Here is a 21,830-nt window from a genome sequence, read left to right on the forward strand (position 1 = left end):
GTGTGATGATGTCCACTGTGTGAAAACATGGTATTAACATCAGCTCTGGTGACCTCAATTTATATCTTTGGGAAAAAATTGGAGCTCACCACATCGGGCCAACCATCTGTGTACCTCAGCAGAATTCAGGATATATCAGAACATTCTTTTTCCAGTCTTTAACTGTCTTTTTTTAATTTCTTGGTGTGTCTGTGCCTCAGCTTTCTGTTCTTGGCTGACAGAAGTGGAACCCGACATGGTCTTCTGCTGTTGTAGCCCATTTGCCTAGAGGTTTGATTAGTTGTGCATTCTGAGATGCTATTCTGCTCAATACAATTGTACAGAGTGTCTATCAGAGTGACCGTAGCCTTTCTGTGCTTGAACCAGTCTGGCCATTCTCTGTTGACCTCTCTCATCAACAAGGTGTTTCCATCCACAGAACTGCTGCTCACTGGATGTTTTTTTGTTTTTGGCACCATTCTGAATAAACTCTAGAGACTGTTGTGTGTGAAAATCCCAGGAGACCAGCCTATCTGGCACCAACAATCATGCTATGGTGGAAATCACTGAGATCATATTTTTGCCCATTCTGATGGTTGATGTAAACATTACCTGAAGCTCCTGACCTGTATTTGCTTTATTTTATGCATTGCACTGCTGACACACATTTGGCTGATTAGATGACCGCATGAATAAGTAGGTGTACAGGTGTTGCTAATAAAGTGGTCAGTGACTGTATAGTCTGAATATAATTTACAGTTTAATAAATTGATTAAACTACAATATGTTTTGATACAGTCAAAGAGAGACAGGAAATCAAGGGTTGAGAGAGAGAGGCTAGGGAAAGTAACATGACTCGGTCAGGTCTTGAACCTGGATCTCCCTTGAGCATGCTCAATATGTCAGAAAACTCGCACTAACCATGGTTGTGAAGTTTTTATAAAAAAGTAAATTGGCAACAGAATTGTTCATCTGCATTCTACGCTTTCTAAAATGAATACAATTGCATATAGGAGGCTAAGGAAAGGGGTACACTTCATAATCTTAACCATTAAATTATATGGATTATGCCATGTATAGATTTGTTGTTAATTAACTCAAAATATAGGTTGGCACTGGGGATAGTTGTCACACTTTTTACTTTATTTTGTGAATTCCATTTCTGTATGGACAGACACTTTTAAAGGCTTGGCCATAAAATCAAACAAAAAACAAAATATGTATAACAGCTGTGATTTGGTGACAGAGAAAAGTCAGAGATGAGTTGCCTTTATACAGTTTTGCAATATAAAGTGAAACGTATATCAAAGAAACCCTAAAATATAATGTTACATATAAATTATTGTATCTACAATTCAACAATTCCTTCGCAAAAGGTACTTATCCAGCAAGTGACTTGTAGTTATGCAGTGCTAAAAGTGGACCAGGTAGCTAACAGAATTATACCCTTATGGGTGAATAAACCTTCTAGTCATCATAAATACGATCAAAATGTTATGTGTTAATATATATAATACTCATTATTTAGTATTCTAGATATTTCCAAAACCAGTGTTTTTGTACTATTTAATACTGTGATACAGTATGGATGCCATACAGAGTTGCCGTTACCACTTGAACCCCATACTCAATGAAAACAAGGAAAAGGGGTCTCACCCATAACAATTTTGTCTCTGTCCCCATGAATTTGTTGGGATGAGATGACCCCTGACTCGCTGGCCTTTTCTGCATATCGCAGCGTCGTTTTGTGGTCCATTCTGCATAACGCGTTGGCTAATTTGAGCTTATCGCAGCCCATTCAGGCCCGTTTTGCGGCTGACCCACTGGCCCGCTCTGTTCTCACGATGGCCAGTCCGCCCCTGATCTGACCCAAAGTGTGTCAGCCCACCAGGAAAATGCCCGGTATGCTAGATTACCAGTCCAGCCCTGATGCAGTTCTACCAATAAATTTGCCCAAGAATTGAAAGGGTTTAACAACAAAACACCTTTCAAGGACCACAGATGGATGTTTCATTTTGAAAGCTAACCTTATGTAAGACAAGTCATGCAAGTTAGAAATAAAGCTATAGGGCTGTTACTCTGAGAGAAGGTAAATATAATGAATTCACATTATTATGCGAATTGCCAAGTTTAAAGCAGAAGGGAATTGATGCCAATATATAAATACTGCTGAAAAAATGAGCTCTTTGCAACTAGAAAACTATTTTCTTTGAATTAGAAAGTCAAATTAAATGAATACAGAAGATTGTGTGCAATTATTTTCATCTTTATTTATATCACATTTTTTAACACGGGCTCAACTTTATTAGTGGCCTTGACATGATTTGATATTTATTTGGACTATGTTTATCTTGAGAGATCATAGAAAAGTGTGGTCAAATAAATGTAATGGCTGTTCACAGAAGAATTTTGCAAGAGGTCAAGCAACCCAAAGGTAAAATATTACAATTATAATAAACAATGAGACACTCATCAAAATGTTTTTATTCATTAATAAAAACATGTTAAACATGCTAAACATGTCATGATTCTATACAATCTATTGCAGTATTATTACAAGTGAAGAACTTCTCAGTGAATTAAATACAAACATAGGTCTACTGGCCCATTTAAAGCACTTTAAGACTAGCATACAAATAATAATTGTTGGTGTGTGTTTTGGGCTCTATTTTTTGTATGCATATTTAAATCACTTAAAAAAAGTGAACTTCTCTCTCTCTCTCTCTCTCTCTCTCTCACACACACACACACACACACACACACACACACACATGGGTCTTAGTTTTACAGCAAGTAAATTCTTGTGTGTCTTTTTATGTGTCCACTCAGAGAGATGTTTCTTTGGAGTCTCTGATCTCAGTGATGGGTGGCTGGAATGCCAAGATCTCTGTAAAAGTGTGACCTGTTAAATGAAAGACATGAATTAAAAGCTATAAATAAGAAATAAGAAGTTCTGATTCTTCTGCATTTGGCTAGTGCTGTTTTTTTCCGCCTCCCATACACTTTTACACTCCTGTATCTCTACCTCTTTTTCCTCTCTATTTATTATAAACTGTAAATGGTCTGCAGTTATATAGCACTTTTTTAACCTTTGCAGTTTTCAAAGCGCTTTACACTGTGACTCATTCACCCATTCACACACCAATGACGGCAGAGCTGCCATGCAAGGCACTATCCTGCCATTGGGAGCAACTTGGGGTTCAGTGTCTTGCCCAAGGACACTCCGGCATGTGGAGTCATGTGGGCCGGGAATCAAACCACCAACCCTGCGATTAGTGGCCAACCTGCTCTACCACCTCAGCCACAGTCGCCCCAATACCCAAAATCTTTCCTTACCTTCTAATGTGCACATGCAATCTTATGTGGTCCATATAAAAATATGTAAACTATTAAGTGCCCCCTTGCGGATAACAACTTTGTGTCTCATAGTAAACACTTGTTAGCTAGAAACATTTGCCACCCAGCCCTTTTCCCCTATCCCTCTCATACGTTTCCACTGCTCCAGAGGCATTTCTGTGTTATCCATGGAATGGTCGTATGGCAGGGCCTCTGTCTCCTCCTCTGGTTCTCTGAACTCTGTAAACAGAGGGAGCTCAAGGGCTTCGGCAGCACTTGCCCGTTTCTCTGGATCCAGAACCAGCATTCGCTCTAGAGCACTTACTGCTGAAAAGACAAGACACAAAAACATCAGCCCACTCTCACTCAAGTCCCGCCACCTCTAATATAACGTGAGAAAAGAAAAAAATAGCTTACCCTCTGTGCTGGCTTTAAAGAAAATAATTTTTAAGTCCTTTTTTGGTACTTTAGGTAGACCTCTGAGGTAGTTTTTGGCCTATATGGATAGATGAAAAAACATGAATGAATTGTGCATTTATTTGTCTGCATGTATTGTGTATGTAATCCATTATGCTTTTTGTAATCTGTAATGCACTCACGTCTTGGCTTTGTAGCTTCACAATGAAATCCGGCGCTGGTGTTCCTGTGATTTTCATGATCTCTCTTAGCTGGTCCAGGTCTGAGAATCTCAATTAAGGATTTAGTGAAAGAGAATGGAGACAGTACAATATAATGCTGGAAATGTGCAGTGATAGCTAGTATTATTCATGTAAACACTTTATTATCATAACATTTTATTCATTTAAGCTAATCAGCTGCGCCACTATTATGAGAAAAAGATGCACTCTGAAAAAGATACGGTCATTTCCTTTAAAAAGTGGCCTTCCAAGCAACATCTCCGCCATGATGCAACCCACTGACCAGATATCAACTAAAAAAAGAGACAAAAAGAGTGATTAATCAGGCAAAAAGTCTAAAAATCTGTTAACAAAACTTAATATAGACTACTTTACAAAAGTAATCTACTACTGATGTTATTGTGATGTCCTACAGCAACATCTGATGGTTAGGCGGTGGAGTAGCTACATTTGTTGGAACATATGCATGATTTATCACCTGTTTGTGAGTAGTGCATCCAGTTGAGGATCACTTCTGGTGCTCTGTACCAGCGAGTCACCACATAACCTGTCATTTCTGAATCTGCCTGACGTGCAAGTCCAAAGTCAAGGATCTGCATACAAACATATAATTACTAGATTCTACTACATGACAGTACCAATATGTTTGACAAGACAGCATATTATGTACGCTGATGAGCCAAAACATTATGACCACCTTAATATGTTGTTGGTCCTCCGTTTGCCGCCAAAATAGTGCCGTCCCGCAGAGGCATGGACTCTACAAGACCCCTGAAGGTGTCCTGTGGTATCTTGCACCAAGACATTGGCAGCAGATCCTTCAAGTCCTTTAAGTAGCAAGGTGGAGCAACCGTGGATCGGACTTGTTGGTCCAGCACAGAATTTTGATGCCAGGGCAACACTCTTCATCATGTTACACAAACCATTCCTGAACAATGTGTGCAGCCCCATACGCAGCAGGGTGCCGTGACACATTCCTCCCGTGACCATCATTACAATTTTCTGTTATTTGTGCCACAGAAGAACTTCTGTCGGTTTGGACCAGATGGAATGGCCTTCATTGCCTTCGCACATCGATGAGTCTTGGGCGCCCAACACCCTGTCGCTGGTTTGTGGTTTGTCCTTCCTTGGAACACTGTTGGTATGTACTCACCCCTGCTGTCCGGGAGCACCCCATAATCCTTGCTGTTTCAGAGATGCTCTCACCCAGTCATCTGGCCATAACAATGTGGCCTTTGTCAAAGTCGCTAAGGTCGTTACTCCTGCCCATTTCTTCTGCATTCAACACTTTGACTACAAGAACTGATTGTTTGCTTACTATCTAATCTACCCAGATCTTGCCATGAGAAGACCAACGTTATTCGCTTCACCTGTGAGTGGTCATAATGTTTTGGCTCATCGGTGTAATCATACATAAAAATAATTTGATCTTAGAATTAATTAGGATTTATTTACACTTAATTTAAAAGATTATATTGACAAGTTATGTTTTATACCTTTAGCTCACAGTCCTGGTTCACTGCCAGATTTCCTGGTTTTAGATCCTGATAAAATACAATCAGGGTAGACAATTACCATAAACAAATTACTAAAACTATACACAAAACTCTTGATATAACTTGCAAATACGCATCGAGAGATGGTATATTTTGTGGGAAATGCTCCTGTTTAATAGTTATACCACTCTGTTTTCAAAGAAACAAGTATAAATTCCTCCATAAATCTTCTTTGACATGTAGCGAGACGGAGAAAGAGAAGGGATGGACAGAGGTTGAATGAAGTAGTCACCCAACCCCCTATTGGCATCTTATTAAACTCTTATAGGTCACATACCCTGTGAATGATCCCGGCTGAATGAATATACTGTGGACAAGACAGAGAGAGAAAGAGAGATTTATAGAGACCACAAAGCTATAAACAATGACAGAGAGTTTCACAAATTTAAATGGATATTTATCTGTGTTCAACCTTCAGTCCTCTCAATATCTGATAGACCAGAAACTGCACCCTGTCTTCTGAAAGTCTCTCCATCTTCATCAATTTCCCCAGATCAGTTCCCATAAATGGCATCACCAGGTAACTGATGGAGAGAAAGACATTAAAATACAATAACTGTCATTGGACGGCTGATCTGTGTATATTGTACCATAAACAGTACCGCTTTTTCTGAAAGTGATCAGGAATCATGATCTCTAGAAATCAGTATCAGCCATTAACCCACACCCCCCATTGGTCAGCCACGACTGAGGACAAAAAGAAGACTCACAAGTCCTGAAATCTGTCCAACAAGATTTCCGAGGTAAAGACGTCCAGTAGCCCAATAACCTGTTTTGGACAAAAGTGCGTTTGAAAATTAAAATGAGATGTTGTGGGTGCATCAACAACAGTAAAACTTCTTAATTCTAATAATGTTTGGCAAATGTGGAGAAAGAAGGAAAAATCATAACTGTACAAGATTAAAAATGAATTGACAATAGAAAATAATGTAAATGGTAATACTGTTAACATACATTCTCATGTTTCATATGCTTGAGCAGTCGTAGTTCTCTGTAAGCCCGTTTGGCGAACAGTCTGGACTGGAATGGCCTGTGGAGCTTTTTGATGGCCACACGCACTCCTGTCTTGCGGTCAATGGCTGAACTTTAGATACATTGGGAGGAGTGTAGATGATATTAAATTGTGTAAAAATAAGTAAGTAAGTAAAATATATTTATATAGCACATTTCTCAGATAAAAATCACAAAGTGCTTCACAAGAAAAGGGGAATACACAACATTAATAAATACATGACACTATATGATCCAAATAAATAACTAAATCAAAAACAAAAACATAAACAAACAGAAATACACACCAGACAGGCCTAACCACCCTACAGTCTAGCTAAAAGCCTCTTTAAATAAAAGAGTTTTCAAGACACCAAATAGACACCATCCAACAACAACAACAAAAAAACTTTAGGTGGTCATTTTGATGATTTAGATTTGTATGTCCATGTTTATTGTAAGGTGTATGGGGCAAAATAGAGGCATATATATATATCTATTTGTTTTTTTTCTCAATATATATAATGCTGATGGAGCAACATAATTTATGTGAAAAGACTGAAGGTTGTTTTGATAAAACAAATACATTTTTTTTTAAATGTGGAGCCTTTTACCCCAACAATAGTTATAGTGCAAAATAATTTATTGTATAACAATGTAAGATAATACTAATTCAAAACAAGCCCTTCTGAAAAGGGTTAACCATTTCCAGTTAATTTCAATAAAGTTGGGCATTTCATAACATTTCATGTATTTTATAAACAAATTAATCTCCATTGTGATTGGATCTGTCAATGTGTGTCCAATTTTTGCAGTGTATTGTGACAAACAGGTGTTGAGGAAAGTAGTCCTCCTGTAGTTTTTATTGTTACTTGATGTTTTAGGAGAAAATAAAAGCATGCATTTTGACTGTACAATATGGACAGGGCAGGTTTAAAAGAAATATAGGACAGATCATGAGTCATCTGTTCAACACCTGAACACAGTTACACATTCCTCGGTGTGTTGATAACGATGCGTAATGCGCAACAAGTGAAACAGTTTCATTAAGCAATCTGAAACTTAAGAAACTTAGTGGACATCTGAGAAAAACCAGTTATGCATGTATCACCGACTGAAGACCTATAGCAAGTCTTTAATTGCTCAACTTCTGCTTGTTAAACACAGACAATGGCATCAGCAGGGAGGCTTTGTTATGTGCCTCCTTGTCTTGCAAAGTGAGAAGAGTTTACAGAGGTTTCGCAGTTATGTGAAAGGATAAGCCTTGAGGGCTTTAGATGGAGAAAGCAGCCGAAAGCAGTCCAAATGATTGAACTGCATTAACTATTAAAATGGACTCCGCGTTCATCGCACATTATAGCGCAATTTCACTGAATATTGTTCATTTTATTCCAGTCAGAGAGTCAGTAGCACATATTCCCTAATGTCCAAGAACTTTATTAGTAATTTAACAGCTTGAGCTTAAATGTAAATTAATTTGTACGTTTAAGGAACAAGAGTTTACTCACCAAACCGTTCCGTACGCTCCGGTTCCTATTTGGATGAGATCGTTGTATCTCGCCGGCACGTCCCAAACGGTTCTGTTTATCTCCTGGCGATAAAATCCCGTCCTGGTCCGAAGTGACATCCTGAGAGTTTGTTTGAAAGTCTGTCTTCAAAATACCAAAATATCGCTTTCACGTTCTCATTATTTATCCGGTAATTTAAAGCGCACCAGAGGAGCGCAAAGAAAGCGCAACTTGGAGAGCGGCAGGCAGAATAGTGGGCGGTTCACAGTTTCCACAATAACGCACTGGTCCAAACACGTTACATGCGCATAGTAAAGTAACCTTTTTATGCCTGTGCCTATATAGTGGCTAAAAATCTAATATGGCTCTAATTTTAACATGCCATTTAAATTCCTAAATGTTACACACGTCAAATTAAGCCATTGTTAGCAATTTAAGGATAATGTGTTATTTGAATTTAGTCTCTCTATAGTTATACAACACTAAACACAGCAATAGGTTTGAGGAAAAGAAGTTTAAGTTTTATTTAGAGAGTAGAAGCTGAGGGGGGAGTGGCTACATGCTAGTGGGACAGGCAGAGTCACAGGCAAAAGGGAGAGAGATCCATCCAGTCCCACTGAAACAGCTGAAGGCAGTTTTTATCTTTGTTAAAAAGGCATGCAAGAGACCAGGAGGACGGCATACACAGTATAATACTGGGGGCAAAGGGCTAAGGCCACATATCCAGAGATTACACCACATTAGTATTTGACATTTGAACAACATCAGAGAAGTAACACTTGGTTTGTATTTACCATAATAGTAACATCTGTAAAGTCAGCTAGTCAATTATGGCTTCTGTAATTTACATGTGTAAATATCAGAAGCACTCATGTTTTTTTCTCTCATTGATATTAAGTACATATTTCATGACATCAGTTGCATTGAAGTCATTTAGATGCTCCAAAATGTCTTAGAAAATGAGAAATAAATGTGACGTAAATTGAGCTCACCGCTTCCTGAATTGTAGTTTCCTATATGAAGACATTCATTTGCTTAATATCTGCTATTTCCAATATCCTTTTCAAGTATTGTGTAAAACACAGTACAGAAAAAATAAACATTCGGAACATGTGCTTAATTGTCATGTAAATAATGCCAAAAATTGTATCATAAACGTATAGGCTTCATTTTGTTTCTTCAAAAGATTGTCTTAGTTATTTATTTATTATAGTTTTGGGGTGAAATATAACGGGAACATACTTGTATTCTTGACAAGTTTTGTGAGATTCACCCAAACACATCTAGATTTTTAAAAGGACTGATAAATTGATGTGGAAACTTGTGTCTTAGAATAAATAATCTAGAACTGCACACTGGTCCTTCAAATAACCTGAGAACAGAATTAACAGTTTGTCCATGTTGTTAACATGGTTTAGCTTTGAAGGATCCAGCATACAGTGTGCTGAACTAATCTACCTTAGTTCACAGTAAACCCCCTGTATACAAGCAGTCAACTCCCATTATGAAAATACTTGCGTTACCAGGAGAGGGAGGGAAGCGTTTGGTGTGCTCGGGGACAATTTTTTGAGCTCATCCCACCATCAGTGGAAGAGCATCTTTTTGAGTGAACAACTGCTAAATCAGCGCAATACACATTATATTGTTATATTTGAAGTATGTAAAATTCAGATGATAACCATGAAGATGACTGTAAAATGTGTAAAGATGGATAGAACCATTTAAATTGTATGCAGTACACTGATGCATATATGCAAGCCACACCTACATTCCAACATTGTAAACATATGTTTCTCCAGCGTGGCCTTTTCCACCTCCTATCTATTTTTTTATTTATTTTTTGGTCTTATAGGAAAGACACCATACCCTGCTTCACCTACACACCTGCCTAACACCAAATATAAAAAAGACTCAGAAAACACAACACACACACACACACACACACACACACACACACACACACACACACACACACACACACACACACACACACACACCATACACCTTGTATTATTTATATATTGTGTTTATATTTCAACAATATATGAGTTTGCTCTCAGTTAAACGTGTGTAAGAAAACACACATATACAGGAAGGGCATCATGCCATGGAAATACTTTATCATCATCTCGGGTTGGTTACAGTCAGTTCAGAAGACCACCAATCCTGTTCTTCTTATTTAAAAGTTTGAAAGTCAGACAGTGGCAAGAAAGTGGTAGATTCCGGGTTGTAGTTACGCTCTGTTTTATTGTTCAACTTGTAGACTTTCACTTTTATTGGCAGGACCTTTGAAGTTGTTTACTTCCTCATACACCAGTTCTGTGGAGAGAGAAAAAATATAATTGTATATATAAATGCATATTCATTAGAATCTTCATATACATACATTCATATGTAATTCATATAATGAAAAAATAACTCATTGTTTTTTGTTTTTTTTAAAGATAATGGATGTATAGCCTTTGGGCCACAAGCGTCTAGTTATATAAACATTGATTTTATGAATGTACAAATGGCTTCAGCTTGAAAAAAGTGAATGAACAACATTCAGTGTAATCTTTCTCTAAGTCTTTGAGACTTATTCAGCTTCTATCATAACTCACTCTCACCCTTCCACTCCTCTAATGTGCGATCCTTGCTCTCAGGTGTTTGGTCATACGGAGTTGCCTCTGGTTCATCATCAGGATCGTGGTATTGGGAAAAGTATTGATGACACAAAGCTTCACTTGCTGAGATTCTTCCGTCACAATCTAACACTAGCATTTTCTTCAACAGATCAACCGCTGGAGTGAAATAGGGCATATGGGCAATGGAAAGGAAACAATTTTTTAAAATATAATTATTAGTATATTTATTAATAAGAGGAAGGTTAATTAATAAGTCAAATAATTCTAATGTAGTTCAACCTAAAGAATGAAACATACTGTATGTAATTTAATACTGTAACTGCATTTTTATGCAGACTCTGTATGGAAATACAGTGTTTGTCTCACCTAATGGATTTGCCCCCCTAAATATCTTCTCCAGGTCCTGCTGGGGCATATACGGTAGGGACTGAATGTATTTCTGAGCCTGAACACATAATATTAAAACAAATGATTAGAGGTTGATATCCATCCATCCATCCATCCATCCATCCATCCATCCAATTTGTGGTTAATAGTTTTAAATGAAACTATATCACTAGTCTCTTCTCACATGTTCAGAAGATATCTTCTTCAGAACGTCAGCACTGGGAGTTCCTACGACTTCCATTATTCTCTTCAGCTGATCTATATCTGCAAAATGTGTTAAAGTCTGTACAGAGCATCATACCCTAATACAGACATTGATGTATCTTTATGAAAGTGTATACAGTGAGTACACAGAGTATGATTTTCGGAACACCCAAAGTTCTGCTAAAAGTAAGTAAGTCTGGCCTTGAGAAGGCTTGGCACAGGGTGACGATGTCTTTAAAAACTGGTTTCTAGCTACTTGCAGTCAGTTTCTATAATTTAATTTCAAGCACTTAGCTTTTACCACCTGCCTTACAGGAAGAAAATCTTACTCAAAAACCATGCACAAAAAAAGCACTAAGAGATTTAAGTGCCTCTCATGAAGGAAGGATACAATCGTTGCCCGCAAACAAAACCTTCCCCTTCAGAAGTTCACCCATGATGCATCCAACAGACCAGATATCCACTGAAAAATAAAAATGATCTTATTTAACCATTTGCAGTGAACACAATGAGGTTAAGTTATGTAAAGGGTAAGAGGTAGGGCAAATATTGATTTATTGAGTTTCAACAGAAAGTATAGCATTGCACAAACAGCAGCACTTGAAGTCGAAACATTCTAAGTTAATCCTCTCTTACCTGTCTGGTTGTAATGCATCCAGTTGAGCATGATCTCTGGTGCTCTGTACCAGCGAGTCGCCACATACCCGGTCATCTCATCATCTGTTTGCCTGGCTAATCCAAAGTCCAGGATCTGAAGAAAGTAATTTTAGATTAAATAGAAACAGATAAATAGAACCAGAGAAATGCACTGTTATAAAGAAGGAGTTTGGTCTCTATAGAGTGGGGATAGTGATGGTATAGATGTTTGTAGTAATTGTATTGAAGGCACCAAACGTGGTTTTCCTTACCCTGAGTTCACAATCTTCATTCACTGCTACATTGCTTGGCTTTAAGTCCTGAAACACACATTCAAGTTATAATACTGAAATAATATGGCATTTAATTATTTAAAGGTGTGATGAACAATTAAATAGAAGACTTCTTTCTTTTGAAAAGCATGTTAAAGGAAGAAAACACTAAACAAGAGAAATGAAAAGAACTCACTCTGTGAATCAATCCAGCTGAATGGATGTACTGTTTGTGAGATAAAAAAGTAGAGCTGTAAGATCAGGCATTGGGACAGAGTGAAATAAATAGAGACAGGACCCGCAGTGCAACTTAACTGATTATAATAGCCTGAACCAACATCAGTTTCCCTCCTTTGGAGTAGTATGTGCGTGTTTGCGAAGAAGAGAGCGGAAGGCTGACTTACCTTAAGGCCTCGGAGAAGCTGATAGATGAGGAACTGTATGTGTTCATCTGAGAGTCTTTGAAACTTGACAATGTTGTTGAGGTCTGCTCCCATCAGGTTGGTTACTAGGTAGCTAGAGAGACATAGATAGTTTTAGCTTATGGATGTTACACAAGGATACTCTTGTCAGTCTGATCCAGAGCGTGACCATGATTACAAACTTGCAGATGACTTAAAACTCCAGCCAGGGATGAAAACATAGCAGTTTTTACAGGACTGTTTAACTTAAATGTGCCTTTGTGAACCATATTAAAATGCAATGTTATTAAAAATACAGATATTGTCACCAGGCAGACACTTACACCTCATTGAATTCTTCAAGTGAAGATGCCGGGGTGAAAACATCCAGAAGCCCAATAACCTGAATAATAATAATAAATAAAACACATAACATGAACAAGAATAACTCTGCAGTACCTTACTTTTTCTGGCAGTTGTACGAGCTATGTTGGTGCAATGATGGTTTGTACATGCATTTACGTGTTTGTGTGTATTTGTTCGTGGCACTCACATTCTCGTGGTTCATGTGTTTGAGCAGTCTCAGTTCTCTGTATGTTCTTCTGCTGTGGATGAGAGACTGGAATGGCCTAGAGAGCTTCTTAACAGCCATTTTCTGACGTAGATGCTTGTCATATGCGGAGCTAGAATGAGAGAGAAATTGTCTTAAGTTTTGGCTGACCATTGCAGTGACAACTGCACACAACATACTGTTTCTAACAGGTCACTGTCCACAATCAACATTCCCTCAAGCTGCCATTAACCGTGCATGGCTCTGATGTGGAATGAGTGTCTTCTCTCTGCTGCAATTTCAATATGCTCTTACCACAGTCACTTCTAGGATTTCTCTCCAACTTTTAAGTGCATCTCCCAGAGGTTAGAGTGGAAAGTGTTGTCCTAATGCATTCTTTAATCTGCTCACTGGGCTGGATAAGCTGCTATGATCCTAAAAAAATATTATACTTTCATTCTACATGGTATCACATGCTTCCTGTTACATTTTGGATTATGATAAGCTAGAATCTCCCACTGAAAGCAATTACACATGCTTATCCAGCATGTTTTTTTTTTCCTTAAACCAAATGCTCTGGAAAATCATTTCTTACATGAGTGTGAGAACTCAAAAGTAATTACAAAGTAAAAAAAAGGATCACAGCCTCACCTGTTAGAGGCTCTAGAGTCATAGGCCAGTGAATTATTGGAATGTTTTTAGAGAGGGCAGCTGAGATAATAGGTGAAAACAAAAGAAATGGAGCCTTCATTAACCTAGTCTGCTGAATTAACTTTAAGACTTATGAATAATTCCAAGCTTATGGAAATTAGAGACCTCTTGAACCTCTTAAGAACTTGATTCAATAATAAATTCTTAGATATTCATTAATTAAAATTATACAATTCACAAAAAATAAATAATGTAACTTTTTATTCAATTTGAACTCTAATATCAGGTCAAACTCAGTTCTAAAGTATTATATTACATTACACATTGCATTGTATTATATTCCTCCCTGGTATACTTGATTCTGAATGGTCAATCGCAGCATTCTGCGATTTAGATATTTTTTTGCTAAACTATATAATCGGACCCCTCATCATTCTATTCTATTCTGTTATATTCTATTGTGTGTACACAATGTTTCCAATGTGTATTTTTAGTAGAGCCACATCAAGAAGGACTCTGACTCTCTTTGAGAGACAAGAATACCCAACCCCCATTTGGGATGTTAATATTCTCTGATTCAACCCCTTCACACCCCAGGTCTACTCAGCCCCCTTCCCCCTAAATCAGCTCTGCTGTGAAGAAGTCAAATAATCACACAATAGGAAGGGGCTTGATATGAACAATGTAAAGTCAAAGCTCATTTGAATAAAAAAGTGTGAGCATTTGGGGGCTGATATTAAACAAAATATCTGTTGCATTGTTTATTCACCAAAAGTGATTTATCAGATTTAAATGTATGTAACTTTTATTTGTCGTTTAAAAAAATTGTGTTTAAACAGTATCTTGAAATGCTTTGCTTTATTAAAACACCATGAGATCTAATCACGTCTGTCAGGATGATATGCACTGCAATGTCTTTATAACCATGTCCCCAGGCAGTTACAATCAGCTGGACCTATTCAAGCCAACATGGGATCCAATCTGCAACAATTAAATCCTCTTTGGAAATCTATTGTTAATGTTGTGCACCTTTCAGTGCATGTAAGATAGTAATTAGGTCTCAGGTGGTCTCGGGATGTTGTGGGTCATCTGTGCTCCTGACAATTAAATGAGCTGTATCACATCTTTTTTAAGAGCTGGCATCCTGCCAAACACAACAGAAGGAAAACTGACAATAGCTTCCAAAATAAATGATAACCCCTGATGCCCTCAAGCAATGTTCTCAGCTTTATTTTCAGATGCTTTTAGGTTTGGGATAAGTTAGTTGCCATTTAGCATTTTCAACCAAAATGACTTTAAATACATTCTGCATTGGATAAAGCATTTGGCTTTTGTAATTGTCAATCAGTTGGCTACCACCGCCAATGTGATTAATTGTTCAACAGTGTTTCGTTCCATTCAAAGTAGAAATCAGCCAGGAAAGAGAGCCAAGAGGTTAAATTACGGTTGTATTACGAGACAGTCAATGTAGCCTTTGAAGCACTACCTGGCACATTTAAACATACTGGACAAAAAGACATGTTATCTAAGGAAAAAAAGACAAATCACACTGTGTTATGTATCTGTGAGCCATTGTTTGTGGCTAAATGTTGAATGGGTTTCCGGTCAGGTTATTTTTTTTATGAGGTATGTTCAGATCTTATGAGGTAGACCGTTTTTGAGCAACTGAGTTCTCTTCTGTGAAGCTCTTAGGACAGTGGCTTGCTAATGCAATGCAGAGAGGAAACGGCAATTCCGGATGACACAACAATTGTGAAACTTGGTTTGAGTTTAAAAAGGGGAAGAGAAACATGGTTCACTTGCAAACTAAACTTACCATGTTATGCAACTACTGTAGGTAGCTGAAGCTAGTTAAAAACTATGACTTTAGTATTAGTTATACATTAGATTAGTTATACATTAGATTAGTTATTCATTAGATTAGTTATTGAAGGTTTGTACACTAATACCATGATGGATAATAGCAACTTAAACCAGTCAAAGCTGGTTTGCCAATCTCCCAGCCTGTTCTGTTTACTGTTAAGGGCACTTTTCAGCTGGTCAGACTGGAAAACCAGCTAGAACAGTTTGGTCAGACCGGGAAACCAGCAAAAACCAGCTAATACCATTTTAAAACCGTTCAAACCATTAAACATCTTAGGCTGGTCCAAGATGTTTTTATTTTCAGCAGATTATGATGAAAATAGGAAGATGCTTAGGCCAAGAGAGAAGCTGTGTTACCATGGCAGCTCACCATGGCAACCATTTCAGTCAGTCACAGCATGAAGGAGGCTAGAGAGCACTAATGTTGTAGCCAAGATGCTACAGCGGCATGTAAATCTCTCAGATTGAGTGCATCAGCCGTGTGAATTGTGCAGAATTATGGTAGGATAATAAAGCTGGAAGTATTCCCATGCAGATAGACATCAGATTCCTGATGGGGGTGTGGCACTGATGAAACTCGAAGATGGTTTTACTTTAAGACTAGATTTGAATAGGCCTACGCGATCGCCTCTTCTACAGGAATATTGTTTACAGAATATATTATTTAGGTTTAAATGACATAAACAAACTTACAGAATCTGAGTTCTCTGTATGTGGTCATTTTTGCATAGAACCTCAACAGCTGACGTGACAGTGAAATACACAGGAACCCCTGGGTTTTATTTTAACACAAAGACTACCATTGCTTTCTATTCGGATTGATTAGAAACTACATCAATTGGACCTCAAGAGTAATATAAGGAAGATAAGCACAGCAGAGGGTGATTTTTACTTGTCTCTAGACAGGCCAAATTAGTTTAGACAGACATTTCTGCAATAACACCGGTTCATGTGGTAACATCTAAATTAACTGGTTTTATTAAAGTCAAAAATAGTATTCAATGTGACTGCATCAACATGACTACACTAGGTTACACAAAATAATTTAATTTTAAGGGTTAGATCAAAAAGCAATAGTAATGGCATGTTTTTTTACAGTGAATGTTTGGCATCTCAATCTCATCAATGTCAATAAACCACAGGAGCAGCAGCCTGAATTACAATAAAGAGCATTCACAACTCTGCGTAATAATATTCAACATGTATAAAGACCATTTATAATGCTATCGCTATTTAAATAAGTAATTCCCTGGGGCAAAGGTTCATTATCAACGTGTAAAAAGTAAGATTGATGTTTTTATTTCACTCGTTATATTTGTTTTCCTCTTTGATGCAAGCCGGATGTTGTTTTGTCAGTCTTTATTCCTGCCTCACCCATTGCTTTTGAACGCTAAATTATGAATCCTACTAAGACAACGGCTTAGTTCATGAATATTACCTAAGTAATATTAATTAGCCACGCCTTCTTTCGGCAAATTCCATTTAACCCCCACTTACTCAACGTTTGCGCTTCAGCCAATCAGTTAAGCTTACTGGCCGCATAACCCATTGCGTAATCAATATTAATGAGATAAGCCTTTATCATAGTATTATATGAAAATTCGCCTGCTCGACTCACCATACTGAGCCATATGCACCCGATCCAACCGGTGTGAGGTTCTGGTATCGTTCGGGCACCTCCCAGACTGTCTTGTTTAGCTCTTGCCGGTAGAATCCCGGTCTTGTCGACATATTCCCCTTAATATAAAAAACTCTTTATAACAAATATGTCAGAAAATATTAACGCATACGCCAGAGAGGTATCCCTATGTGTAGAGTCAGCCGGTTTTGGTCCCCCTTCTTCTGTTTGCTAGAAATGGGAGGAACCGTCAGTGATTCGCGTGTGTGTGTGTGTGTGTGTGTGTGTGTGTGTGTGTGTGTGTGTGTGTGTGAGAGAGAGAGAGAGAGATAAAAGGGGGGATGGGGCAAGCAGTGGAATAATTTTAATAATAATTATTATATATTATTATGCTGTAATCTTATTATAAGAAACATTAAAATACGTTTAGTATCATGCTTTCACAAAATGTTATCATTAGTTTAATTTCATAAATATAACTTTATCAAGATGGTGATGCAAAAATGACAAAAATGATGTTACCACACAAAAACAAACGGCCCAACTTTGTCTTTGAAATAAAGTTTTATTAGCCATATTTTTTTAACTCAATTTAAATTCACAAAGAAAAAATATAAACTTTTCAGATTGACATTTTGATGAGGATTGTAAACTATATTAGATATATATGCAGCTTTCCATCTGCAATCCAATCCAAAGGAACACGGGAATAATAAAGAAGATGTACTATATAAAAACAACTATTACAAAAAGCAGACCTAATTAATTATTATTTCATAATGCAAGTCATTTAATCTATTACACATCCACACCATATATTGCATATATGTCTATACTGTTATATTATGCTATTTTTATTATTATTTATGTATTTTATTTCCACACAAATTTAAGCAGAGGCAGGGCATCTGAACTTTCTCCTTTTCTGCAAAGACCAGCCACAGACAAAGTATAACATAGCTTCATCTAGTGTTTCATCCCTATTAACATATAACAGAGGAGAAAACCTTATTTTACAGGCTTCCTTCCATAAATTCTTTAAAACACAACTACAGATTTACAATTAAAGATTCAATTTAAGATGGACAAAACATAGGATTTTTTATTGGGGAAAATGAACAGAATATACTCAACTGTCCATAAAACAACACTGACCTGACAGATGAAAGGGAGGTATTCGTGACAACCAGCATCCACCCATCCAAATGTATTGTCTTTATCCTCAAGCAGTTTTCCACAAAACTTGTTCATTGGGTCCACTGGAAAGGTGCTGTGCCACAATGCAAAGTCTGCATACGGCCCACCGGTCCACAGCCAGGGGGAGCAAGTGAAGAGCATATTTCGTTCAAGCCCTATCCACACTCCATTGGTGATTTCTTTACCCTGCAGCATCTGAGTGATGTATTTTTGTACCGTGTCATTTAAAATGTGTGCCAAAGTCTGGTGGTGAGTTTTGCAGTACTGCAGTGCATCAATCCAGCTTTTTGAATCCTCGATAAAGTAAAAGTTATCTGAAGAAACAAAATGCAAGTCACTTACACCCAATACTGTAGCTTATTTTACCTTATACAAATATAATTGGTATATACAGTATATACATATGTTTGCAACAAAGTTTTGAAAACAAATTGTGAGTGTGAATGTATGAGTACAATGGGCAGTTGTATTAATAGCAATTGTAACAGCAACATAAATTGATCGATCGATCGATCAATCAATCAATCAATCAATCAATCAATCAATCAATCAATCAAAGTAGACTTATGGTTAAGGGAATTTGGCATTACAAGCATGCTACACATTATTCATCCATATTTGGCTTCATTTTAGTACACTGCTTTTAAAACACTTTGTGATCCCAGTTCTCTGTTTTTCCTGAAGCTTAATTATTAAAGGAAATAGGAGCTTTATTTATTTACAGGCTCACAGTTGTATTTATTAATGTCTACATTATGTGAAAGAACAGGGAAAAGTATGTAAATCCTTACCTCCACAAATAACACCAGCATCCTTCTTATGCCCACAGTTGTGAGTTCCCCATCCAGTCAATTTGCAGTTCTTCAATGTAGACTCACTGCTTCACATTACTCATCCATATTTGTCCTGATCCCTGTCCGAAATAAGCACCAGTCTTTGCCGCTATAACATCTCCACAGCCCATCTCTCTACACACCACTGCAGCATCTGATAGATCCCAGCCATTATCACACACTGTTCCCCACTGACCATCATTGAGAACCTCCACTGTACCAGAACAATTATTAGTACCATTTAACAATCGGATGTTGCCTGACATGGGTTAAAAGCAGATTAGGTCATTTTACTTGTTTCATTAATACCACTTATTATGCTGACATTTTTCTAACAAACTATAGATGAAGTTACTCTATATAAACAAACGCTCGGCTCCAGCATTTTTCAGGTGCTTTTTGCATCCCAGAAAATAACTGCTTTCAATGGCCGCTTTGATCAAATTGAGCTAATGCCAAAAAAGGGCTCTTTGTGAGGAATATCCAATTTCCTAAAAATTATTGGACAATTGGGCTTCTTTAAATGTCCATCGAGATCGTTTTTTGAGGACTAACTCAGAATTTGACGTACATAATAATATTTCATGGATCACTGTCATTGTTTTTGCATCTGCTCTAATAACGCCCAATTTAACCAACATTTGGCAATAAAATGGATATTGCATTTATACAACAGTTCTATAAACAAGTTCATATTGAGTAATTGACATTTCAGAAACAATATGGCCATTCATTTTGTTCATTTTTGCTCCACAACAAAAATATTTGCAAAAGCTTTTATAGTGAGAGTCAAGTAGAATGATACACAAAGAGAAATGTTCCAATGCAGTGAAAGTACATCAATATATATTTACATTTAAAGCTCTATATTTTATACTATATAGTCCCTAGAAATAAACGTACCTCCACAGATGACACCAGCATCTTTTTCATGTCCACAGTTTTGAACACTCCTTCCAGTTGATTTACAGATATTTAGAGTAGATTCAGTCCCAAAGCAGTGCACATCAGTCATCCTTATTTGTCCTGAACCTTTTCCAAAATAAGCACCAGTCTTTGCCTCTATAACATCTCCACAGCCCATCTCTCTACACACCACTGCAGCATCTGTTACATCCCAATAATTATCACACACTGTTCCCCACTGACCATCATGAAGAACCTCCACTCTCCCAGAACAATTGTTTTTGCCATTAACTAACCTGATTTTATCTCCAGTAGTGGTTGTAAATCCTGCATATATGTTAGAGAGTCACAGATGCATTTATTACAGTAGTCACACAATTAGTTACAATTATAGTGTTCACAAAAGAAGTCAACTGATTAGCTACCGTATGTAAAGTATATAGGGTACAACCATGCTAAAGGCACATTTTAAGCACATTTAGCTTTTTTTCGAGTCACAAAATGTATCAAGATCGAAAACATTTAATTTATTTTTTTTATTAAATATTGATGGAGTAACATAATCTGTGTGAAAAGAAATAATAACAGAAGGTTGTTTCATTAAAATGTGTTTAAAAAAAAAAAAAACTTGGTGAGGGAGCCTTTTACCCCACACTTGGGGTGAAAGGCCCTTTGGAGGGGCGCTGTGGTAGTTTTTGTTGCTATTTAGTGTTTTGCAAAAATTTGAAATATAAGGAGTCTTTTAACCCGCTGGGCTTTTTGCCCCATTGTATCCTATGTATGTAGAGTTTCATATAGATTTTATAAGAGCACATTATAAGAGTGTATTGAGGTAATAATGGTATTTATTGGGTGTTTATATCAATTATATCACCTGTCCCCATTGGGGAAGACAAGAAAGTGCTCATGTGATTTTAAATATATTTTAGACTGATTAATTTGATAAGTTTAGGCTTAAGCATTATGAAAGCTGTGAAATAACAAAATAAGGTGCAATCAGTCTTTCATGAGACCTGTTACATGCATTTAGTCAGTCACATGCATTTACATTTTACATTTAAACAAGGTATGATGTGAATGAATAATTACCAGTTATCATGAAAATGTCCAACAATATTTATTTTTATATTTGATGAAAATGGATTAATGGTCTTTGCCTAAGCAAAACTAGTTTTCTGGTGGTTGCTAAAGTGTTATATTTGCTTTGGAGCACATATATGCTACAGTATGTGGTAACTAGGGTTTTCTTGGTGGTTGCTAGGGCATGCTATGCGGTTGTCAAGGTGTGTTTTAGCACATTGCTACAGTATGTGGTTGCCAGGTTGTTACTGTGCTGTTGCTAAGTTGTTTTCTGTATTTTAGCACATTGCTCTGAAGTTGCCAGGGTGTTCTAGGTGGTTGTCAGGGTGTTGATATGCGGTTGTGAAGTTGCTAGGGTGTTCTGGGTGGTTGTCAGGGTGTTGATATGCTGTTGTGAAGTTGTTTAACTCAGTTGCCAGGGTGTTCTGGGTGGTTGTCAGGGTGTTGATATGCGGTTGTGAAGTTGCCAGGGTGTTCTAGGTGGTTGTCAGGGTGTTGATATGCTGTTGTGAAGTTGTTTAACTCAGTTGCCAGGGTGTTCTGGGTGGTTGTCAGGGTGTTGATATGCAGTTGTGAAGTTGCCAGGGTGTTCTAGGTG

At 37.3% G+C, this 21,830-nt stretch overlaps 2 protein-coding genes across 3 annotated transcripts; both read right to left on the reverse strand.

Annotated features, from left to right (window-relative positions):
• Positions 1-2,239: 2,239 nt before the first annotated feature.
• LOC127637770 (mitogen-activated protein kinase 12-like) lies at positions 2,240-8,426 on the reverse strand. 2 transcript variants are annotated; one of them, XM_052119025.1, is made up of 12 exons: positions 8,008-8,426; positions 6,464-6,593; positions 6,220-6,278; positions 5,922-6,033; positions 5,787-5,816; positions 5,450-5,497; positions 4,432-4,546; positions 4,175-4,246; positions 3,915-3,994; positions 3,733-3,811; positions 3,469-3,639; positions 2,240-2,881 (listed from the first exon to the last, which is right to left on the reverse strand). In XM_052119025.1, the coding sequence occupies exons 1-12, from the start codon at positions 8,124-8,126 to the stop codon at positions 2,805-2,807; spliced, it is 1,092 nt and encodes a 363-aa protein (XP_051974985.1). In that variant the 5' UTR covers positions 8,127-8,426; the 3' UTR covers positions 2,240-2,804. The 2 variants fall into 2 exon arrangements, with proteins under 2 accessions (XP_051974985.1, XP_051974984.1); XM_052119024.1 differs by having other exon boundaries at positions 3,469-3,642; positions 8,008-8,418.
• A 102-nt stretch (positions 8,427-8,528) lies between these two features.
• Positions 8,529-17,428, reverse strand: LOC127637771 (mitogen-activated protein kinase 11-like). The gene is made up of 12 exons (XM_052119026.1): positions 17,217-17,428; positions 13,088-13,217; positions 12,879-12,937; positions 12,538-12,649; positions 12,330-12,359; positions 12,134-12,181; positions 11,862-11,976; positions 11,617-11,688; positions 11,206-11,285; positions 11,001-11,079; positions 10,617-10,790; positions 8,529-10,326 (listed from the first exon to the last, which is right to left on the reverse strand). The coding sequence occupies exons 1-12, from the start codon at positions 17,327-17,329 to the stop codon at positions 10,253-10,255; spliced, it is 1,086 nt and encodes a 361-aa protein (XP_051974986.1). The 5' UTR covers positions 17,330-17,428; the 3' UTR covers positions 8,529-10,252.
• Between the last annotated feature and the right edge of the window lie 4,402 nt (positions 17,429-21,830).

The sequence above is a fragment of the Xyrauchen texanus genome, chromosome 45 (assembly GCF_025860055.1).
Source record: "Xyrauchen texanus isolate HMW12.3.18 chromosome 45, RBS_HiC_50CHRs, whole genome shotgun sequence".
NCBI classification, from domain to species: Eukaryota; Metazoa; Chordata; class Actinopteri; order Cypriniformes; family Catostomidae; genus Xyrauchen; species Xyrauchen texanus.